The sequence below is a fragment of the Opisthorchis viverrini genome, assembly GCF_000715545.1.
Source record: "Opisthorchis viverrini unplaced genomic scaffold opera_v5_53, whole genome shotgun sequence".
Lineage (NCBI taxonomy): Eukaryota > Metazoa > Platyhelminthes > Trematoda > Opisthorchiida > Opisthorchiidae > Opisthorchis > Opisthorchis viverrini.
The window spans coordinates 319175-339441 of NW_008751710.1; the positions used below are offsets into that span (position 1 = coordinate 319175).

Below are 20267 nucleotides of genomic sequence, written 5' to 3' on the forward strand. Positions count from 1 at the left end.
TGAATAGTGCTCATTAATAGTAACAAGAATTCCTCAATAAGTCCGTATTAACTGTGGTATGGTTGGAATACATCAGTGTGTGATCACTTCTCAGGCACACTGACAACGCCAAAATGGACCGAACTTGCGGGCGGTTGGAAATTACCTCAAGGAAACGTCTGTCACTAGCAAAAACGGAACGAGGAACCGAATACCGTGGATTCCACAATTTTTCATAGATTTGGTCGCTTTTTGTGGACAATATGAGGCACATCAAGTGTTTTCTGAACTATTGCTTTCGTAAAGGTGGTGTACAACTCACCATTTTGTCTAATCCTCACATATAAGCTACCACACATGGTGGAACTGTGTACGGTCGTTCACCTCAGCCATCTGGAAAACTGCGGTCTAATGTCTTTTCATTTGGCTAAACAATCAAAGAAGGCTGCTATTATTAAACGATTATTAAACGAAATATTAAAAAACAACCTTTTTTGTGAAAAACTACGCATAAGGTCGCTAAAAACCCTTCCAGAGCTGTGGAAACCAGTTTGATATGCAAATTAGTGAGTTTATTTGTCGGAAAAATATTCTTGGTTATCTTTGTAATGCACTACTCATAAAGTTGCTGAAAATCCGACGACAGCCCATGACCGGTTTCGCCCTTTTCGGGGCTCAGCAAGTAGGTGCAGGTCCGGGTTTCCGTCAACCTTATGTTCTACTTAAAACCAAATTGCACGAAATTAGCTAATATACACTCATTTGCAAACTAATTTGGTTTTTCGAGAGACTCACCTGGAACCCAACTGAATCTCTCGTTTGTGATGTTTTCAGGCAACTGAGTATGCTGCACACTCCAGAAATAGTTCACCATCGTGTTCCTGCCTATCTCCCAACCATATTTACCTCGATTAATACCTTTGGGTCAGGTTGGTGAAGGGAGAAAACAGTTTGGCCTGTAACAGTTCTGTCCTGTGACTGGAGTTATCCCTTAGGACGACTTGGTCCCAGAATTTGTGCATATGGGTCTCCAGATGTTTCCTCACACCTCCAAGTTTCAGGCGTAGTTTCATTCGTTTCAGATGCAAGGAAGAATCTGACGTGCCATGTTTTAGAAATGGTTGTACGACGGTCAGGATGAATCTGCGTGCATTATCATCTGTCCAAAGGTTAAACCAACACCACAGTCTCTATATGGTAAACTTTAGCGATCAGACGTGTAGAGTGATCATGAGTTTTCAGGTCTCAATGGATGTGAACTGATGCAACAAATGACGCTGTGTGCAAATCAGCTGTCAACGAAGCTCATTTCAGTGAAACAGAGTTCCCTAGTGAAGTGCGACTTTATCTCATGTGTGCTTAGGACATAAACTGTTTGTGAAATCTGTCTGCCGGGGTTGACACAATCTTGCATTGTCTGTGGATGTGATGTTGAGGCCTCCCTAGAGCTGGAAGATCTAACATAGATCTGGCAGGGAACGACTGATGTGAGTTTCTATGAGTGAACTCTGTCCATAGGATGGCCAGTTGAAGATTGATCTATTACGTCAACCTCGCTTTTATGTTTACATTAAGGTTGGGGTGAAGGAATTTTTGGAGGAACATGAATTGGAGTTTGGACGTAATACACCACTCATAAGGTTGCTGAAAACTCTTTTCTTTGACAGCCCACGACTGTGAAATCAAGGTAAATCAAGGTAAATCAAGGCTATATTGGTCTAAAAAGCATTTTGCTTTACAATGACCAAAGGATATTGGTGTGTGTGTATGTATACAATATACACTCATTTGCAAACTGATTTGGTTCTTTCGAGAGACTCACCCGAAACCCAGCTGAATCTCTCGTTTGTGATGTTCTCAGGCAATTGAATGTGCTGCACCAGGCCACCTCATCTTTCAAATGGTACGATATTCAAGATATCGCCATACATGTATAAACGCAATACACTACTCATAACGGACTGTTTTTCTCAGGAGAAGAATTGGAACTTTCTCAACAGACTCAAGCCAGGCATGCGTGCACACATTTAGGGCGAGTCATTTAACACACTTGCACCAAAGGAGGCGTACAGTTTGACACTGGATTTTCCTAGCTTCCTGGTAAGGTAATGTAGGATTCTGGCAATTCTGTACCGATTAGCGTGCGGTGGACTCCATTCGGTTTGAACTTGGCGCGCTTAATATGCGTTGGGAGGAGGGGTTACCATGTAAGAGGGTAAGCGTTGTTCAACGTTTTTAGCTGGTGCAGTAATGGCGGCTGATGATGAGCAAATTCTGGCAGCACCCATATCCGGTTCCATTTCACTTTTCGTGGAAAAATGGATGCTGACTTCGTCTTTATCAGTGTTGACTCTATTTCCACTGCGATTTCGACGTGTGATTACTGGAATTTCAGTTTAAGGCAAACGAGAGCGAGAGAAGTTAGAAGCCTTGGTGTAAATCGTTTCCCACGGCCACCTAATTCATTGCTTTATCAAGCGGACCAAGCCTTCAGCAAATGTGGCGATGCTGGAAAACTTGTAGCATTACATCGACCGGAAACACTTCGGCTTGTTGGTGAACTTTGAAAGTAAGATTAGAGGTTTTTTACGAGCTGAAAAATCAAACGCCTTTGCTCAAGGTCAGTTCAGGGTCATGTGAATGTAGAGGAACCTGCCCGAACAGCGCAATCGGTTTTCAGAGGTCAAACATTGTAACTTAACGGTTCGTCTTGTTCTGATATATGTTCATGGAACCACTTTCCATCTGGTCTTCACTCTGTCTTGGAACTAGCTAGTAAATTAACAGCTTTTTGATGCGTATCGTTAACCAGTACACAAAGAAGTCACACTGTTTTAATTCTTTCCCCAATCGTAAACATGGAATAGTAGTCAAGGCTACCAAAAACTGGAAAATATATGCCTTAGACTTGATCAGATTTCGGTCTCATCTTATAAGCGTGCGGAGCGGTATCCGCCTAGGTCTAGCGCCTGGGGTATGTCGTGCGTCACGTGCATTTGTCACGTGAGTAATGCGGTCAATCAGTGCCAGCCAAACAAGGGAGGACAGACGCGCAAATTTGAAAAAAGGCTGATTGGTCGTTATCTGGACCGACGAAGGAGTTCTATACTCTAGTTCAGATTGCATCCGTTTTTTTAACCATGTGCGGTGAATTGAACAGAACACCGCTACTCAGCATAAGAATGGCCTGATTTTGTGAAGGGGCCAAGAAGTAACAACAGCTTGCTGCTCAGATCCGAAAACAAATTTATGGCCAGTAATTTATGAGACGAATTAGTGGAGCGTGAAGTGGCCAAAGTTTCCGTTGGCTGAGCTGGTCTAATTGCAAGCGTTTCACCACCGGTGGAAGTGACATTACCAGTGCATCTGTAAGTATTGGAGTGGTGCGGTTCACCAGTGGGGCTCACATGTGGATTGGGCGTCTGCGAGATATTTCAGCTTAGTTTTTTTACGCGACCATCCGAAGGCATGATCAACTATCCTTGATCTCCATACACAAAAATCAGGACAGCCACGAAAATGTCAAAGCAGCGATGAGCAGAGGTACAGAACAGACAAGAAAAGTCCCGGGAACGCGATACTCCACGTCAACTTCGATCAGCCGTCGGTACGTCAAATCTGACCACTTTTACACATCCTTTCATACAAAGTCCAGACAGCCCAAACAAAACATAAAATTGAGGGTGAATGTTGTAACAAAAATGTCAAGAAGCAGGAATCCGGTCCGCTTCCGGGCTACCCCTGCGTCGAACACACTGGATGAGTCACATGGATGTCAACTATCGAGAACACAGGCTGGTTAGTCAGTAACTGGAGAGTCACATAATCGCGTGACCACACTAGAATGATGATCAGTCCGTTGTGTACAAATACATTCACTTCATTACCCCACGCCCACTGTCTGATGGGCCGCACCGCTTCACTATTCCGGGATGCGGCGTTGATGTCAGCTCGATTGGTGATGAAACGTTTGCGATCACATTGACTAGTTCTGCGGTCTACGGTGAGCTGGCATCTGTTCCCGGATTGGCCTGTCATAGAGGACCCGCAGCATGCAATGGGTAATCTCACATATGGTTTGAGTTTAGCCGCATGTACATCCAGTGTGAACCGGAGGGTGAGCTGGGCAGGGTGGTTGTAAGGTCATCAGGATGTCCAGCTGGTTCACCACTCAAACGGACAAATGAACAGTTGACATGATGCCTGTGGCTAGAGTGCCCTAGTGGCCACGTCATTGGATGCACCCAGGACTGTTTGGTTATTGGTCTGTTCGCCGAGCTTGGCAGTTGGATTGCAAACGTTTCATCACCAATCGAGGTGACATCGTCAGTGCAGGGTTGAGTGGGTGAATTCCTCCTCTGGCTGTGATTATATAGCTTCTAAACAGTATCTGGTAGTTCTGGAGACGGTCGTCGTGTAGTTTGATTGGTCTCATGTGAATATCACGTGGTCTCAATCTCCTATGTCTGATTGGTTCGTTGGGTGCATTCAATTCGGCGGTTCTGTATGTGGTTGTCATGCTGTGATTCGGTCGTTTCCTTCTTGCTTTGTGGGGTGGGTTTTGTTCATTTGATTGGCCTTCTGTTTTCGTGTTTGTCTTCCTTTGACCCAATTAGTCCGTTGGTTGCCGTTAGGGGTCTTAGCTCCGAGTCCCGTGACTGTGTGGTTCTTTCGCTCGTAACGACTGACATTGACCCAGTCTATCAGCCGTTACGAGCGAAAGAACCACACATTTACGGGACTCGGAGCTAAGACCCCTAACGGCAACCAACGGACTAATTGGGTCAAAGGAAGACAAACACGAAAACAGAAGGCCAATCAAATGAACAAAACCCACCCCACAAAGCAAGAAGGAAACGACCGAATCACAGCATGACAACCACATACAGAACCGCCGAATTGAATGCACCCAACGAACCAATCAGACATAGGAGATTGAGACCACGTGATATTCACATGAGACCAATCAAACTACACGACGACCGTCTCCAGAACTACCAGATACTGTTTAGAAGCTATATAATCACAGCCAGAGGAGGAATTCACCCACTCAACCCTGCACTGACGATGTCATCTCGATTGGTGATGAAACGTTTGCAATCCAACTGCCAAGCTCGGCGAACAGACCAACAACCAAGCAGCGCACCCGAGCTACCTATATTCCACAACATTGCTAGCACCCAGGACTCACGGCTAGCTAGCTAGCTAGTATTACCCACCACGATAGTGACCTACTTTAACCGATGCGTTACCGATTTGACATGTTTCCGACGTCAGCCACGTTCGTGCCTGACGATACCCGTTACATACTACTGACTCGTGTTGTGTTTTGTTTCGTGTCAAGCTTGTTACTCGGTCAAATCTGTATTGACCAGTCTTTCGACCAGTTTTATTGTGTTCCTCTCCGAATCAGTCAGACGGTGTGGCAATTCATCGGTAATTTGAATGGAGGTGAACTGAATGCCAGTGCGTATGTTTCGACAGAAACTTTCATTCTAGTAAGAAGTTGGTTTGGACGAAAGACTCATCTGATATTCAGCTGAATCTCTCGTTTTTGGTGGTGTGCTTCAACTAAATGTGCCGTAACAGGGAACTGCGTCTACTCGGTGAACTCCGGGAAGGGCGAAACCGGTCAGCAACCCTATGACAAATGTATAAACCGATGGACGACAGCACACTACGATATCTGAAATACTGCACCTGGTGCAGCATATTCACTTGCCTGGAAACATCACAAACGAGAGATTCAGCTGGGTTTTAGATGAATCTCCCGTAGAAACCAAATTGGTGTACGGTTTCGTGCAACTTGAGTAGAACACAAGGTTGGTGGGAGCTGCATCCGCCTGATGGATCCGAATAGGAAGGGCGAAAACAGTCGTGGACTTTCCAGCGGCCCTACGAACACAATCCCAGCATGATTTCATAACGGTGGTACGTACTCTACTCAGCTAATGCACTGCTCTGCGAATGTTTCATAGACATATTTTGGTCTTGGATTACCAGAATAATAATTGCAGGAGGCAAAGCTAAGCAAATGAACAACACCGCAGTGAATAAATCCTACGAACATTGTAATTTCTCAGCCATCCTCAGGAACAGGTGCTTGTTACTCATTCTTTGGTCGATGAAACGCTCAATTTACGTTGGTATCAGAGGCAGCAAGCAGTGAGAGTGCTCTTTTTACGTGCGCACTTTGCGCGCCTCGCCCTGTACACAATTGCTCAGGCGGTAGACACACAACAGATCCTTTTGAAAAAAAGATATGCAGCCGAATGGATATTGTATACGGGCACGTAAATTCATCAAACAGTATTGATGTAACTGAACGAACGGGCGTATAAAACGAGTCGAAAATATGGTTGGGTAAATTTCAACACAGTGGATACGGCAACCACTAGCGAAGCGAATCACTTTAACTGCCTACTTGTGCCACGCGCACAAATGTGACCAATGGTAGTGGTGCGCAAAGGTACCAGAATGTTAGTTCGGATCCGACTGTCACGTGATTGGTCCCATTCAGCCCAAGTGAAGACTCCGAACGTCTGGTCATTGATCCCGGTTCATCATGTGTTACGGGACGGGTAGTTGTGGCAAAATCGCCAGAAAAAAAGCTTCTTTTTTTGGGGATATCACTGGTACTAGTAAAACAGGAGTATGATTGTTATAAAGATACGGTCGGTTCTCAAAACGCCTTGTCGATCAGTTTCGGGTGGTTACCGGGTTTGCAGAGGTGGTTCACATCATGTCCTGATATGTTCAGGAAGCAGACTCGAGTTAGGTTACCTGATGGGAGAGTTAACTGAAGGGTCAGGCAACTGACACAACCAGGGTAGTTATTGTCTGGGTTGATGGTGTTTTTCGAGAGGTTGGGCCAATGAAGCGCACAGCTCAAGCGTGAACACGTTACCCTGTGCACACACCTGCTAAATCAGGTGTGTCCAGCTTGCACTGGAAGTGCGCTCTCCCTGTGTCAGACGTCCAAAATTTAAAAACATCTGCACGGTGAGGGGCCTTAATAAGGGTGAAACCCGGGTCACCTTTGGTGTGAGCTCACCAGAATAATCACACCAGAACAGAATGATACTTTACCAACGCACCGCACCATGTGAGATGAGATCGGTCAGAAGCGTGGGACAAAAACTACGCAGTATGTCCGATGCAAGTGTGGGTGTGTGTTCCCGCATGCGAAGTTGCGTGCTTCCGGGCTTGTGGCGGTAGATTTGTGTTAGCGTTCGTCCGCCATGTCTTATGCTCTGAATTTAGTCATGCACAGCCCATAAACTCAAGTGGAACTCAGAGCAAGCTCCTCCCAGCTTCAACGAGGACCAACCTGAATAATCACGTCGAGACATGTAGAGGGCTGTTCGGCCCTCACTTCATCTGTTCCTTCCGTAACACTGTCATTCAGCATTCGCGGCGAATCCCATCTCTGAACGCCTTGATTATACACACTTCGTTTACACTCTACTTGCCGTTTCTGGGGCTACATCAGACTTGTCTACATCGTAACTTACTCTTTATAGCGGATATCGACCCCCTGTTAACTCTGACAGGTGATGTATTCATCCACCGGTTGCAATCGGTCCGTCTAAATTGATCCCATGATTTCAGGTGTCCCAAGAGAAACGCCAAAAGACCTGGCAGGAGACCAATTTGCCTCCAGCGCTTCGGATTATGTTGTAAGAGTGAATCTGCCCACTGGCAACCCGACAAAATTTCAAAAGGTTCAGCGGGGAAAGGATAACACGGCCCTCACCATGACAGCCATTTTTTAGACACCTGAGTTGTTTTTAGTAGAAGCGTACTATCGACGTTTCGACGCTTTGAACAAAACCGACTAACCGGGATCACCATAGCATGACTTCACAGCTTGCCCACATTTCACAAAACTGGACACGCACTCCCCTTTGTCTAAATGGCTCATCAAAACCTCGGTTCCAGTCTGGAGGAGCTTAACGAATTATACCCCAGTGGAATTTCACAGACTTCAGCAGAGCAATCATGTTTTCCGAAAAATGTGCCTACTTGATGTTGACCTACGTTTCACAAGCACCCCCCTACAAGAAGCAGTTGAGTATGCAACCATACAGACGTAGGGATTCTCATTTGATTTACATCTGATGTGTATGAGGAATGTACAGTGATTTATACCGTCAGAAGATGATGTAACAATGGGCCAGCCACTGGGTCGATTACCAGCAGTTGTGCATAGGAGCGAGTTGCGAATACGTGCTTCAGGAAACCATGGACAAGCTTATCATCTATTCAAGAAAGGGTCCAATTATTAGTTGTTGTGATTCATGAGCGTTCCGGTTACCATCAGACAAGATGGAGAGGTACAAAGAAGGCGAGTCTCTAAAGCCAGTTCCCTTCCATTCAAACAAACAGGGAAGTTTTCATAAAGGAAAACTCTTCGACAGCCCACGACCGGTTTCACCCTTCTGCTCTGGGCTCATCAGGTAGGCGCAGTCCCTGAGTTCCCGTCAACCTTATGATCTACTTGAACCCAAATTGCACTGCTTTCGAGAAATACAGTCATTTGCAAATCAGTTTGGATTTCAGGGGAGACTCAATTGAATCTCTCGTTTATGGTGTCCTCCAACTGAATGTGTACAGTTTCCTTTATGAAAATATACTGCGATATCTCGATTATCGTGCCAACTGAATCATGAGGCGGCCTGTATGCATTACATTCAGTTGGAGGACATCATAAACGAGAACTTCAATTGAGTCTCCGGTGAAAATCAGATTGATTTGCAAATGAATGTACTTCTCGAAAACAGGGAAGTTTTTCGTTGGCTAGCAGACAGAGTGAGAAAGATCTGCGTTGAGTATTCTGTCCTTCCTCACTGAGGAGTTCATTCAGGACGGCTATTTTCATAGATATACCGCTATAAGTCTTCAGGAGAGAGGCTAGTTGCTAAAGTCATCTACTGGGTTTTGAACTTGTGTCTTCTTTTCAAAGGAGACATCACTACAGAGGTAACTAGTCGCCGCTTAAACACAACCGTAAAAGATACGTGTAACGCCATAAAAACTTATCTCACTCAAGGTCGGTTGTAGTGCAACAGTCACACGACAGGTTGAAGGCACCCAGTGCCTCTCGTTGTGTATACCATTTGGGTTTAACCTGTGGTACAAACTATTTTGAACTGAAGATCCGGCGCCTGTCTGAAAGGGGGTCAGTGATACAACTGACCACCGCTTGAACATCAATCAAGAGACTCGACCGATTCACCGCGTTTTGTGGTCGCTACTCTAAATTATTCGGAACTCGATCACTGAGGTTATTGCCATCCGGCTGCAACGCCTTTTGGTTTACCTTGGACACGTTCCTTTGAAGTACCCGAAAAACCCTACAAACAATCCGATCAATCTGTTCGTCCGTTTTCTGATCGAATACCGTGGCATGTGCCGTTGTGTCATTTTATCCAGTTGTATGCGCCGTACTTAGAGCTGGAAACGAATTGGTTTGTCTTTTCGAAAAATACACGAGAGACTCAACTGACTCTCTCGCTTATGATATTCTACAACTAAATGTGCTGCAAACGGACCGCCTCGCGTTTCAGTTGGCACGATATTCGAGATATCGCAGTACATTTTCATGAAAGAAGCTACTCACAAGGTTGCTGAAAACTCTTCGACAGCCCACGACCGGTTTCGCCCTTCTTGGTGCTCATCAGGTAGGCGCAGTCCCTGAGTGCCCGTCTACCTTATGTCCTACTTGTACCCAAATTAGACTGTTTTCGAGAAATACACTCATTTGCAAATCAATTTGGCTTTCACAAGTGACTCAGCTGAATCTCTCGTCTGTCTTTTGATCTGACTCCTTTTTAAACCACAATGAGTTCTTACTTGGTCCATGTGATGACTTCGTCACTTGTTGCGGTTTGTGAAACTGTCAAAGTTTGGTAACGTACAAAACAATACAATAAATTACAGTACAATACAATTATCAGGGGGAACAGTAGTCATCATCTGGATTCCACTTAACCTTACGCACCTTCCCTCCCCCCAAATGAATTATCGTAACATTCACATACGCACGAAGATCAAGGAAAATCTACCAGTGGCACCCGAGGTGAATCGTCGAGTGAAGCACCCTGAAGATTAGGGAACGAAAAGCTATCGGAACTAATTTGAAACTCCTCTAACCCATCGACTCAAGATTTCGGCACCTACACTAGCCGACAAGAGCCGTTAATTAACACTCAACACTGATCTAGTGTGAAGAGGACTTACTGATTGGTTCCCCGTCTGTCTTATAACCTGGCCAATTCGGTGACCTGTTCACTTGGCCTGATGAAGCTTTTGTGTCAGAAGCGAAACGTTTCCCAAATAAAAACTAGCGAACGTTTACCAAGCTCCTCTGAAACGTACAATACTGTTTCAAAAATGCCCCTCTGTGAAAGCGTCAGATGTTTTTTCCAATGCGTCAAGTGAAGATCGAACCGAACGTGTTGCGCCAAGATGAAACATGCGAAACATCTGTACCAAAACCCCAAATTTGCATATTGAACAACAATTGAGCCTTACCAAATCCTCTATGAAGGCCACAAATCACAACGCAACCAGTAGACCGTTCATGAATAATCGGGGTCACTGATTAATTCATCGAATGGATGGATGTTACACGTATTGGATGTAGTCTTGCCACTTGTCGTGTTATTTTGTGATAAACAGGAGAAAAGTTACACTGGACTGATACTAGCTCAACATTCCCTCTTGCATTTACAAGGCCAGGTACGTAAGACATAGCACAGTAAGCATAGTGAAGTAGAGCACAGCATGGTACTTTATAGTGAAGTATGGTGGAACATAGCATAGCATAGCACAACACAGTATAATATAGTATGATGTAATATAGTATGGCGCTGCTTAGTGTAGTACAGTATAGTATATTACGGTATAGTGTAGTATAGTATAGTATAGTATAGTATAGTATATTACATTATATTATATTATAGTATAGTATAGTATAGTATAGTATAGTATAGTATAGTATAGTATAGTATAGTATAGTATAGTATAGTATAGTATAGTACAGTATAGTATCGTATGGTAATGTATAGAACTCTAATTCGGAACATTGGAACAACCCAGCCAACCTCACCCAAAGATCGGATCTCTAATAGGACCGTAGAGAGGTCTAGAGACCAGCGACAGATTCCCCTGGCTTCAAATTAAACAGAGAGTGTCATCCGACGCCCGGTGAGACCAAGTTCCCGTGGGGACCGAGAAGACTGGTGGACTCGAAAGGCCGAAGAAATGACAGATGCGAGAAAGCTTGGAAAATTCTACAAGCTGTTACACCTGATTCGTTCGGCTAGTGCTCGGAATCCTCTTGTCAGCGAAACTATCAGGGACCGAAGTGACCTTCTGCTATCCAGTACTTTGAAAAGCAATTTGACTGACCATCTGCCACCTCAAATCCGGACTGACCACCTTCAACAGAAAGATGGACTGTGAAAAGGGAGTCCTCTTCAGCCTCAGAAGTTTTAAAGTGGATATCTTTATTCCATAAATATCGTACTCCTGATCCTGATGGTCGTCCACATGCTCTGTTCAACAGTGGGGACATGTTGCCCAGCTAGTTTGCATCTAGCCTACCTTGGTCTATCTGGGAGAAAGAGTCCGTCCCAGGCAACTGGGGTGAGTCGATAGTAGTGCCCATTTTCAAAATGGGTACTTACAGTGAATGCAGTGACCACAGAGGTGCTGGTTTGACGCCTGTTGTGATAAGGCCTCTGGCGTCACTGATTCTTCGTTGTCTCAAGGTGGAACGCGAAGTCTTGACTCGTGAGAATCAAGCGGGATTTCGACCGGGTAGAGGCTGCGTTGACCACATCCTCGCACTCCGTCAGGTGTTAGAGCAGCGCCACATGTACAGAGTACCCACAATCCTGGTATGCCTTGACTTCAAGAGTGCGTTTGATTCTGTTGATCGATCAGTGCTCTTAACAACACTTGCTCAACAGAATATGTCCCAGAAGTTTGTGAACATAATCTGATCCCTTTATTCACACTTCTGGGCGGGTGCGAGTGTATGGTGAGCTCTTCAAAAGCTTCCCTACAAAAAATGGTGTCAGACAAGGATGTTTACTCTCTCCATTCTTGTTCAACTTCGTCATTGATGAAATAATGAGGAGAACACTAGACGGTCTTCAAAACCCCGGTGTTCAAATTGTTGCTGGTGAGAACCTTGTCGATCTGGACTCGCACCTTCAAAGTGCAAAGTCCTGCTTCAGAACGTGCCATCTGTGAACATATCCCTTACAATTCAAGGAGAACCACTGGAGATTGCGGAAAACTTTACGTACCTCGGTAGTTGTATTAGCTCTAACGGAAGTGTGTCTGATGAAGTCAGTGTAAGAATCTCAAAGGCTCGAATCACGTTTGCCAATTTGCATCACTTGTGGCGTCAAAAAGGCATCTCACTAGATCTTCAGGGTCGTGTGTACCATAGTGCAGTAAGAGCCATTTTGTTTTATGGTTGGAGGACAGGTCATGTGAAGCCTCTTCCGGTTTTCGACGAACAATGTCTCAGAGATGTTTTTGGTACCAGACGGTGTCAACTAGACCGTAACGAGGTAAGTATAAAACGGATATTCGGTTACGCAGCAGCTTTTGAGTCGAGGGAACACCAATCAGCGTCGATCGCGGTGGCTCGGTCATGTGCCACGCATGCTGAAACACGGTCCACCGAGACGAGTGTTGTTCTCCGTGCCTCCTTCAGAACGACGCGAACTGCTGGAAGGACAACTTGGCAGAAGGGTTTGAAAGACATTATGAAGAGTTTAGGTGTTGATGATGGGGCGCGCCTTCCAGGACGGGGTCGCCGTAACCTGCTACTTCGCCGTAACTGCCCCTCCACCAATCAACGGGATTGGCCTTCCTCCTGCCAGTTTCTCCTAAGCTTCTCTAAGTTTGCACTTAAAGGTGTAAGCCTCCCTCATCTAAGTATGACTCAATAAACTCTGTGGCTGTAAGGCAGTGAGCCGTCATTGAGGTTGCTGTCTCTGATGATGATGAAATAGTACAGAATAGATGATATTGCAGTATAGTACAGTGTATTATATTATAGCATAGCTTGGTATAGCTTATTATAGTACAAGCATAGTATAGTGTAGTACAGTGTATTGTACCATACCATACACTGTTGTATATTAAGTTGCAATAAAATATAGTGTAGCAAAATGTATTAGAGTATAGGTTGCCATAGTACAGGACAGTATAGGGGAAAGACACGCATGGCAGGGTCGGGTGTAATGGGTAATGGGTAAATTGGGTGCAGTGCGTTTTGTAAACACGCGGCTTTCTTCTTGTCTTTAGCAGTGAATTCAAAGATCTCGGAGGTGGCGTAATCGGCAGTAGTTTTAAATATTTGCAGTTGTTGATGTGATATTTTCCAAGTGTTGGTGGGCCATCGTTGAGATATTCCTCGTAGAAGACATCAGGGTGTTTTTTTAGATTTAAGTAGGCGTAGGTGAGATGGACGATAACAGAAACGCCGAGTGACAGGGAAACTCACGACAATTGGACCGAAACTAACGCTCTGTTGTAGAGTTGGCGGGTAGGTTAAATCCAAGGCCTCTCTGTCTTTCACTTTGTATTAGCCGCAATAAAGTCAAAACAATAATTGCCCCCTGATAAGCGTGAGGAAATTCGGTTGGCGCTTGACGTGTGTTTTGTGCTGTAATGGACTACTCAGGGTGCCTGCTATCTTCAATCGATTTTCCATCCATACTGTGAGATATCTGTAGAACGATATCCTCGTCGGAACCGATTTTGTTGGCATGGTGTTGATGTAAGGTGAAGCTGATCTTTCCAACGGCTATAAGGTATATTGAAGTTCTTCACTGGAGCGTCTAGCTTTCAAAAGATAGTGGAAAGCTCAAGAGTCAATGATTCGGGCTTTTGAAAAGCGGTCTTATCGCGCATTCTGTTGGAATTACCAAGAAAGTGTCGGCATTATGTTGTGTCTTGAATCGCTTCATACGGACCGGAAGATATTACCCAGGAAAGGGCTGAACCGTCTACCTATTTGAATATCTGTTTTCGACAGGATAATGTACACTATGTTACTACTCACAAGGTCGATGAAAAAGTTAGGCAGCCTATCGTCGGTTTCACCCTTCTTGGGGCACGTCAGTTAGGTCCCGTCCTCGTATTTCCATCAGCTTTACTTCACATCTGTGTGTGAGCGTTGCGATAAACACTGATCTTCAGGTAAGGATGGTATTAACGGAAGCGTTTACCGAAACATGCGTAAGCTTTGGGGTTTAAGTAGGAAATAGAATGGACAGAAATTCGGAGACTAGGCTTACGTTATGTGCCCTAATGGGGTAGGTTCTCACCTACCATATGAACTGTACCGGAACACGCTTTGATATCCCAAATAACGTTTCGACTGAACATTGGGGCAGCATTTGTATAGCATATTCAATTTGAAAAAGCTATAAAAGGGCAAATCAGGAGAAGCTCAGCCGGGCCTGTAGTCAACTTCACTCGAGTGCTCTGGAGTCTCCTGAACTCACTGTCCGACCGGTCCACTGAACCGACTTATTCCTATCCAGTGGCTAGTAGGACGTCTTATTGGCAATTGATCATGTGGGTGTTGATCCGATCCCCAAGACTAGCAAGTGACTTGCAGACGTTCCGTCACAATTTGAGGAGATCCCACTAGTGCTCTGTTGGAGAGGTAGTTTCACTCCTCCTGCTTGCGCTTATATCGTTTGCAAAGGGGAGATTCAAGCGAAAGCCTGACTGGCAACTGACGACCAGTTCGACTGGGGTCTAATTGGTCCGCTCTTGTTCCGTGTTGCGTTGTGGCCTGTATTGGTTGCATTCGATCGAAATGCACTACATTGGAAAGACACAGAGGGAACTGTCAACCAAAATCAGTGAACACAAGCTTGCCATCAGGAGAGACGACAATCTATCACTCATCCTCATGATGACCGTAAAGGGCACGGTTCAACTGGAGCCTCGTCAGCGTACTCGGACAGGCAAGAGCAAATAAACGACGTCAATTTGTGAAGGTCTGGTACTTCACTGATGGAGCAATGCACACAAATTGAAGCCGTCCTCTTAGGACGAGGGAAATCCTAAACCGTCAAACCTTGAGCTGAACAAGGAAACAGACAAAAAGCCAACATAACTAAATCGAAAAGGCGTCCGCGTTGAAGTGGCAGATTGATTGGACCAGACTTTGCAGCCCTCGTCAAGTCCAGCAACCAAACAAGCCAAAATAATGGAAGTCCCGCGGAAGCAAGACATGCAGCCAACCAGTCTCACTAAGACAAACCGTAAGGTGTGAATTGACCAGCCAGGGAGAAGGCAGCAAACCACCGTAAATAGAAGGTACACTATCAACCGAGCAAACGACAAGAAGATGGACCATAACACAACACAGATCACGAATGGACCACCAGAACAGGAAGAAGTGGACTAGAATTTCAGCATGTTGTGAAGCAGTCGAACGCAAGAAACACAGACCACAAAGCAACACAGATCAAGATCGGCCCAATAAGACCCCGATTATCAATGACCAATCAGGTTACGGCTTAAAGATGCTCTTTTCAGGCTATATAAGTGCACACACGAACAGAGGAACTACTCACTCAACAGCATTCTGATCATGTCGCCTCCACTGGTGACGAAACTTCTACTAATCAGTGACCAGATAAACAGCCAACAGATCAATTAGTAACGAATGTATCCGAGTTACCATTATTCCAACACGTTACCCAGAATGTCCTACATTTTCACCATGGACTTTTTTCGGCTGATTAAAGATGTTGGATGAATCACTGATGAAATTGGACGAAATGCTAATATATGGTAATCTACAACTTCCTACCCCATTGACCATATGGATTTTCATGACTCAGTGTACGTTACTATCTGCGCTAAGGTTAACAGGTCAAAGTGGTCATTTAGTCATTTAGTCAAAAATCTTCATTGATAAGCTCGGTTTACTTCGGAGTAGACAACTTTTCTCTGGCTCAAGTCGACTACTCATATTCATCATCGAATCGTGCTACCGACTTCTAGTGGGGTCGATACAAACTATCAGTAGATTGAATTCACTTTTAATGGGCTCGTTTCGGCCAGATGAGCGGTGGTCGTGAAAACGTGGTTGACTTGAGCTTGTTGTCAGAACTATCAGGCAACCGGAAAAATGCAGTTGATTGCAGTGGCATGTGATATCTCTTGCTGTGCACAGTTCCGGTTTCGTGCATGAAGAGAAAACGGGCGCACAATAGTTCTGCTTGTGACCGGCGCTTGCGTCATCGCCTATTTGCACTACTTCGACAACACGAGGGTCCAGAACACAAACGCTCGGGAGGCGAGAAGAAGCTCAGGTGAGCGTTGAAATATCAGCCATAGCCGATGGGCAAAACTAGCGTACTAAGGGTACCTAGATTGAGAAATTATTGCACACTGTAGAACACAGAAGTGGTTCAACAAACCACGACTCTCACTCTAGAACAGACGTTTATTCCAGATGAAATGAGGTTGTGATTGCTAGTACAAATGTAGCCCTGATTTTTATAATGGTTGACCATTACTCCAAAAGAAAACACAGAAAGTACGGTGAATATAGATCCAGGCAGACTTGTTACAAATGAAAAGCCGAGGTTATTGAGCGGGGCTCGAACCCAGGACCTCATTTTTACAAAAGTTGTGTTCTGTCAACTGAGATTTGGGCGACGTTATCCTGTGGGCCATTGTAGAACTTAAACAACAGACCCACAAATGGAACCGTGAGATATCAAATGTGGGTCAGTCAGGCAAAGAATTGATGAAACTCAAGAGTAATTGACCTGGGACAGCGACATAGATGGGTGGGTTGACAGACCACTAGCCAGCAAAAGCATCTAGGTTGTATTATCTATGGTGTGAGCAGTGTCATCAACAATGTCTATTGCCCCCTTCCTCGAATATTCATCTATCTATCCTTATCAGTCAACCAGTCAAACAACCAATCAATCAATCAATCAGTCGCTCGATCAATCAATCGATCGGTCTATCTATCTATCTATCTATCTATCTATCTATCTATCTATCTATCTATCTATCTATCTATCTATCTATCTATCTATCTATCTATCTATCTATCTATCTATCTATCTATCTATCTATCTATCTATCTATCTATCTATCTATCTATCTATCTATCTATCTATCTATCTATCTATCTATCTATCTATCTATCTATCTATCTATCTATCTATCTATCTATCTATCTATCTATCTATCTATCTATCTATCTATCTATCTATCTATCTATCTATCTATCTATCTATCTATCCAGTGCGGATGATTTGGAATTGCCAGTCTTGTACGTCAGCGATTGTGCACCAGATGGCCTCCGGGAGGGTGAATATGCATTAATCTCTTTTTTATGCACATTCACGTTGGTTCCCGTCCCGATGACCATCGTGTCAGATGGTCATTAAGTTGCTACCAGTTCAGACGTCCACACGGTACCCTTCCGAACGCTCTTTATTAAACACAAACCGTGTACGTTTCCTATCACCCGACGCTACCTCAGTATACCACCGGGACACTCGACTTGCCAACACACAGGTGCAGTTGTGGATGAGTACGTCGGTCCACAGTCTCATGGAGTGAGTCGAGTGCTTGCATGACGGTGCATGCTTGTACCAGATAGCTTTGGGTGACCTTGAATCATATTCCAACTTGGGCACATGACTGATTCCTCAACTTCACTCATTTGTTTATTATTGTTACTATTTTGTGCTTTGTATCTTGTGTTTATTGTTTATTTATCATTAAGTATCTTTATTTAGTATTTATTATGATTTATTCATTTATTACTTATTTACTAGGTGAACAAGTCGTCCTGTGGAGTGAGCGTCGAAAACCAGTCACCAATACTGTTGATACGTTTGATGCCAGTGGTACTGTGTGTGTTTGACCGGCGAAAGCAATATGTTGCTGTTATGCATGAAACACACACGATACCCAAACTCAAAACGGGTTTGTTGGGAAAGAACATTACGTGATTTCGTGACGAAGGTCTTGGATCGAATCTGCATGGTCACTCTACGAAGTGGACGTTTGAGTTTTTTTCGATCATACCTCGATTTCAAGAAGAAAAACCCAGAACTTTTCCACTCACTGAGAATGCGCTGACCAGAGTTTTAGCAACATTACAAGTAGCGTCGGGTTACGAAAAATACTTCAGTGTCTTGAAAATTAGAATGGTCTTTGTACAGCGAGAGATGAACCGGTCGGGAGCGGGACAGATATTCTAGGCACGGGTAAACGGCCCGTTATTACTAGCCAGTATTCATCTCTGTCTGAAGAACGGTGATCGCAGTTCATTTAATTTTACCTGCGCGCGCCTTGAAGTTGACGGACATCCGAGGACTATGCTGTCCTGGTGAGTCTCATGTACAGCGAAACCGATAGTGGGCTATCGGAGCATTTTCAGCGACCTTTTAAGTAGTGTTGGGTCAAGTGTTAAGACCCAGCTGTCCAAGCGCATGCGGATGGGAGTTCTGTCAACGAGGGTACTTCCCGTCAGTTTAGCAAGTTTAACACATTGTTGCTGTGCTCTATATGTCTTTCTAAGTAAATGGATTCGGCATTTGGAAGGAAGTGACTAACGCCAGCTCTGACGGATGTGCTTTTATCACGATGGGGCGCTTAAAACGATATGTCTAAGTAGTCCAGATGGATGCGGCAAAGTGTAGCTGTTTTTAGAATCACAGATACATGGTTTCGACTTCTTCAGTTGTTCATGAAGCTGCTGAGGCCGACATGACGGAGTAGTTTCAACCGTGGAGGAATAAATTCGGGATGAATTGTTTAGAATCTGGTGATAGTGAGATTCTCAAGGACAAAAACGGTGGAATTCAGCTGCTAAAAGACGTGGTTCTTTGGGGAAGATCTACGCCAGAATAAATTTAAAACATTTCTCTCCTCATCTAAACGGTTCGCTTGCATTTTGATTTCCCGAAGGGAACCGAGTGAAAAACGAGATTATGGGTCGATCAAAAGGCTTCCTTAGAGCATGGAAACAGTAATGTATGGACAGTTTGTTTGCGTCCATCCTAAAGCGGGTTTTCTTAGTTTACCCCAACTATGTGATCTAGCGATTTCCGAATTGGGGACGAGCAATAAAATATCCAATCATTTTACTCTACGTGTGTGTGCGTGTGTTTAACATCCTTCTGTGTACCACTTTTAGGAATTTGAGGATCTTTTCCAGATAAGTCCCGCCAAAAAACTAAACCCCCGCCACCCAAAAAAGATTGGCAAAAAGAGGATATGAAATTGGTACTTTTAGTTTTTATTGAAAGAGGGTGATTTGGGACATGTCATTAATAAGTTGCATGAAAAGGTCAGCTTTCGGTCGTTTGCTTCCAATCGAACTCACACAAGTAGCTGTCTACTTAAGATCGATGTGTGTGGCACTGGAGTTTATTCTGCATCTTGTAAACGTGCCAAAGCGATTCGATGGTTTGTGTGTAAACTCCAGTCGTTGGATCCAGAAATTTCTCGTTAATATTAGCCTTTTTATAAGTATAATTCATGTCAATCATGCCGGGATGGATGCAGGCCTGGATTGTGCCCATCAAAGCGGCCGAAGTTCGATCTGGCACTGCATACATGAACACCTCTTTAGTGTCCCGGCAGATCCCTCCGAAAATCCACTGTTGTGAAAGGACTCGCCCTGTGTGGTTTTTACGGCGAGATATTAGCGCTTCGTCGATCTCGACGTGTAGACCTGGGCTGCCGATAACTGTTGGAGTCTTCAAAACCCGCCAGGTGCAAACTTCTCGAAGAAAGTTCTTCCAGTCAACAGCGGTCATGTGGCTAACAGATAATTCCTCTGAGTACAATTTGATTTTTGCCAAATTTTCGAACCAGCAATAAAGGAATAGAATTACTTTCCTAAACTCCATCGTAGACCGCTCCAGTCAAGTTCCCTTTCGAAGATCGATTTCTTACCGGCACTGTCGGGCATTACAACTCCACCTGTCAGAAACAGTTGAAAGTGACATTTGGTGGCCGTTGTTGCATAAACGTTGCTGATGGATCACTACGTGGCTTTGCAAAAACGTATTGCCGTTTCCTTGTCAGGAACGAGAGTTGAGGGCGTCAGAAAGTTGATTTAAGGTTTTACGTCCGAACAGAGAAAATTTTTGCACGAAATGAGCCTAGACGCAGAAAAGGAATTGTTTTCCTCAAAAATAGGCCAAGATTGTGTGTGTACATTAAATTGGAGCTGGCAAAATGTAGCGGAGATT

General features: G+C 44.5%; 1 protein-coding gene across 1 annotated transcript in view; it reads right to left on the reverse strand.

The window, feature by feature from the left end:
• The window catches only part of T265_03658 (hypothetical protein), a gene marked incomplete at both ends in the record, with an annotated part of 6691 nt that extends 2674 nt beyond the window's left edge, over window positions 1-4017 (reverse strand). Inside the window, 2 exons of the mRNA XM_009168200.1 lie at window positions 1802-1872; window positions 3867-4017. Coding sequence (XP_009166464.1) covers window positions 1802-1872; window positions 3867-4017 — 222 coding nt within the window. The remainder of the gene's footprint in view (window positions 1-1801; window positions 1873-3866) is intronic.
• Between the last annotated feature and the right edge of the window lie 16250 nt (window positions 4018-20267).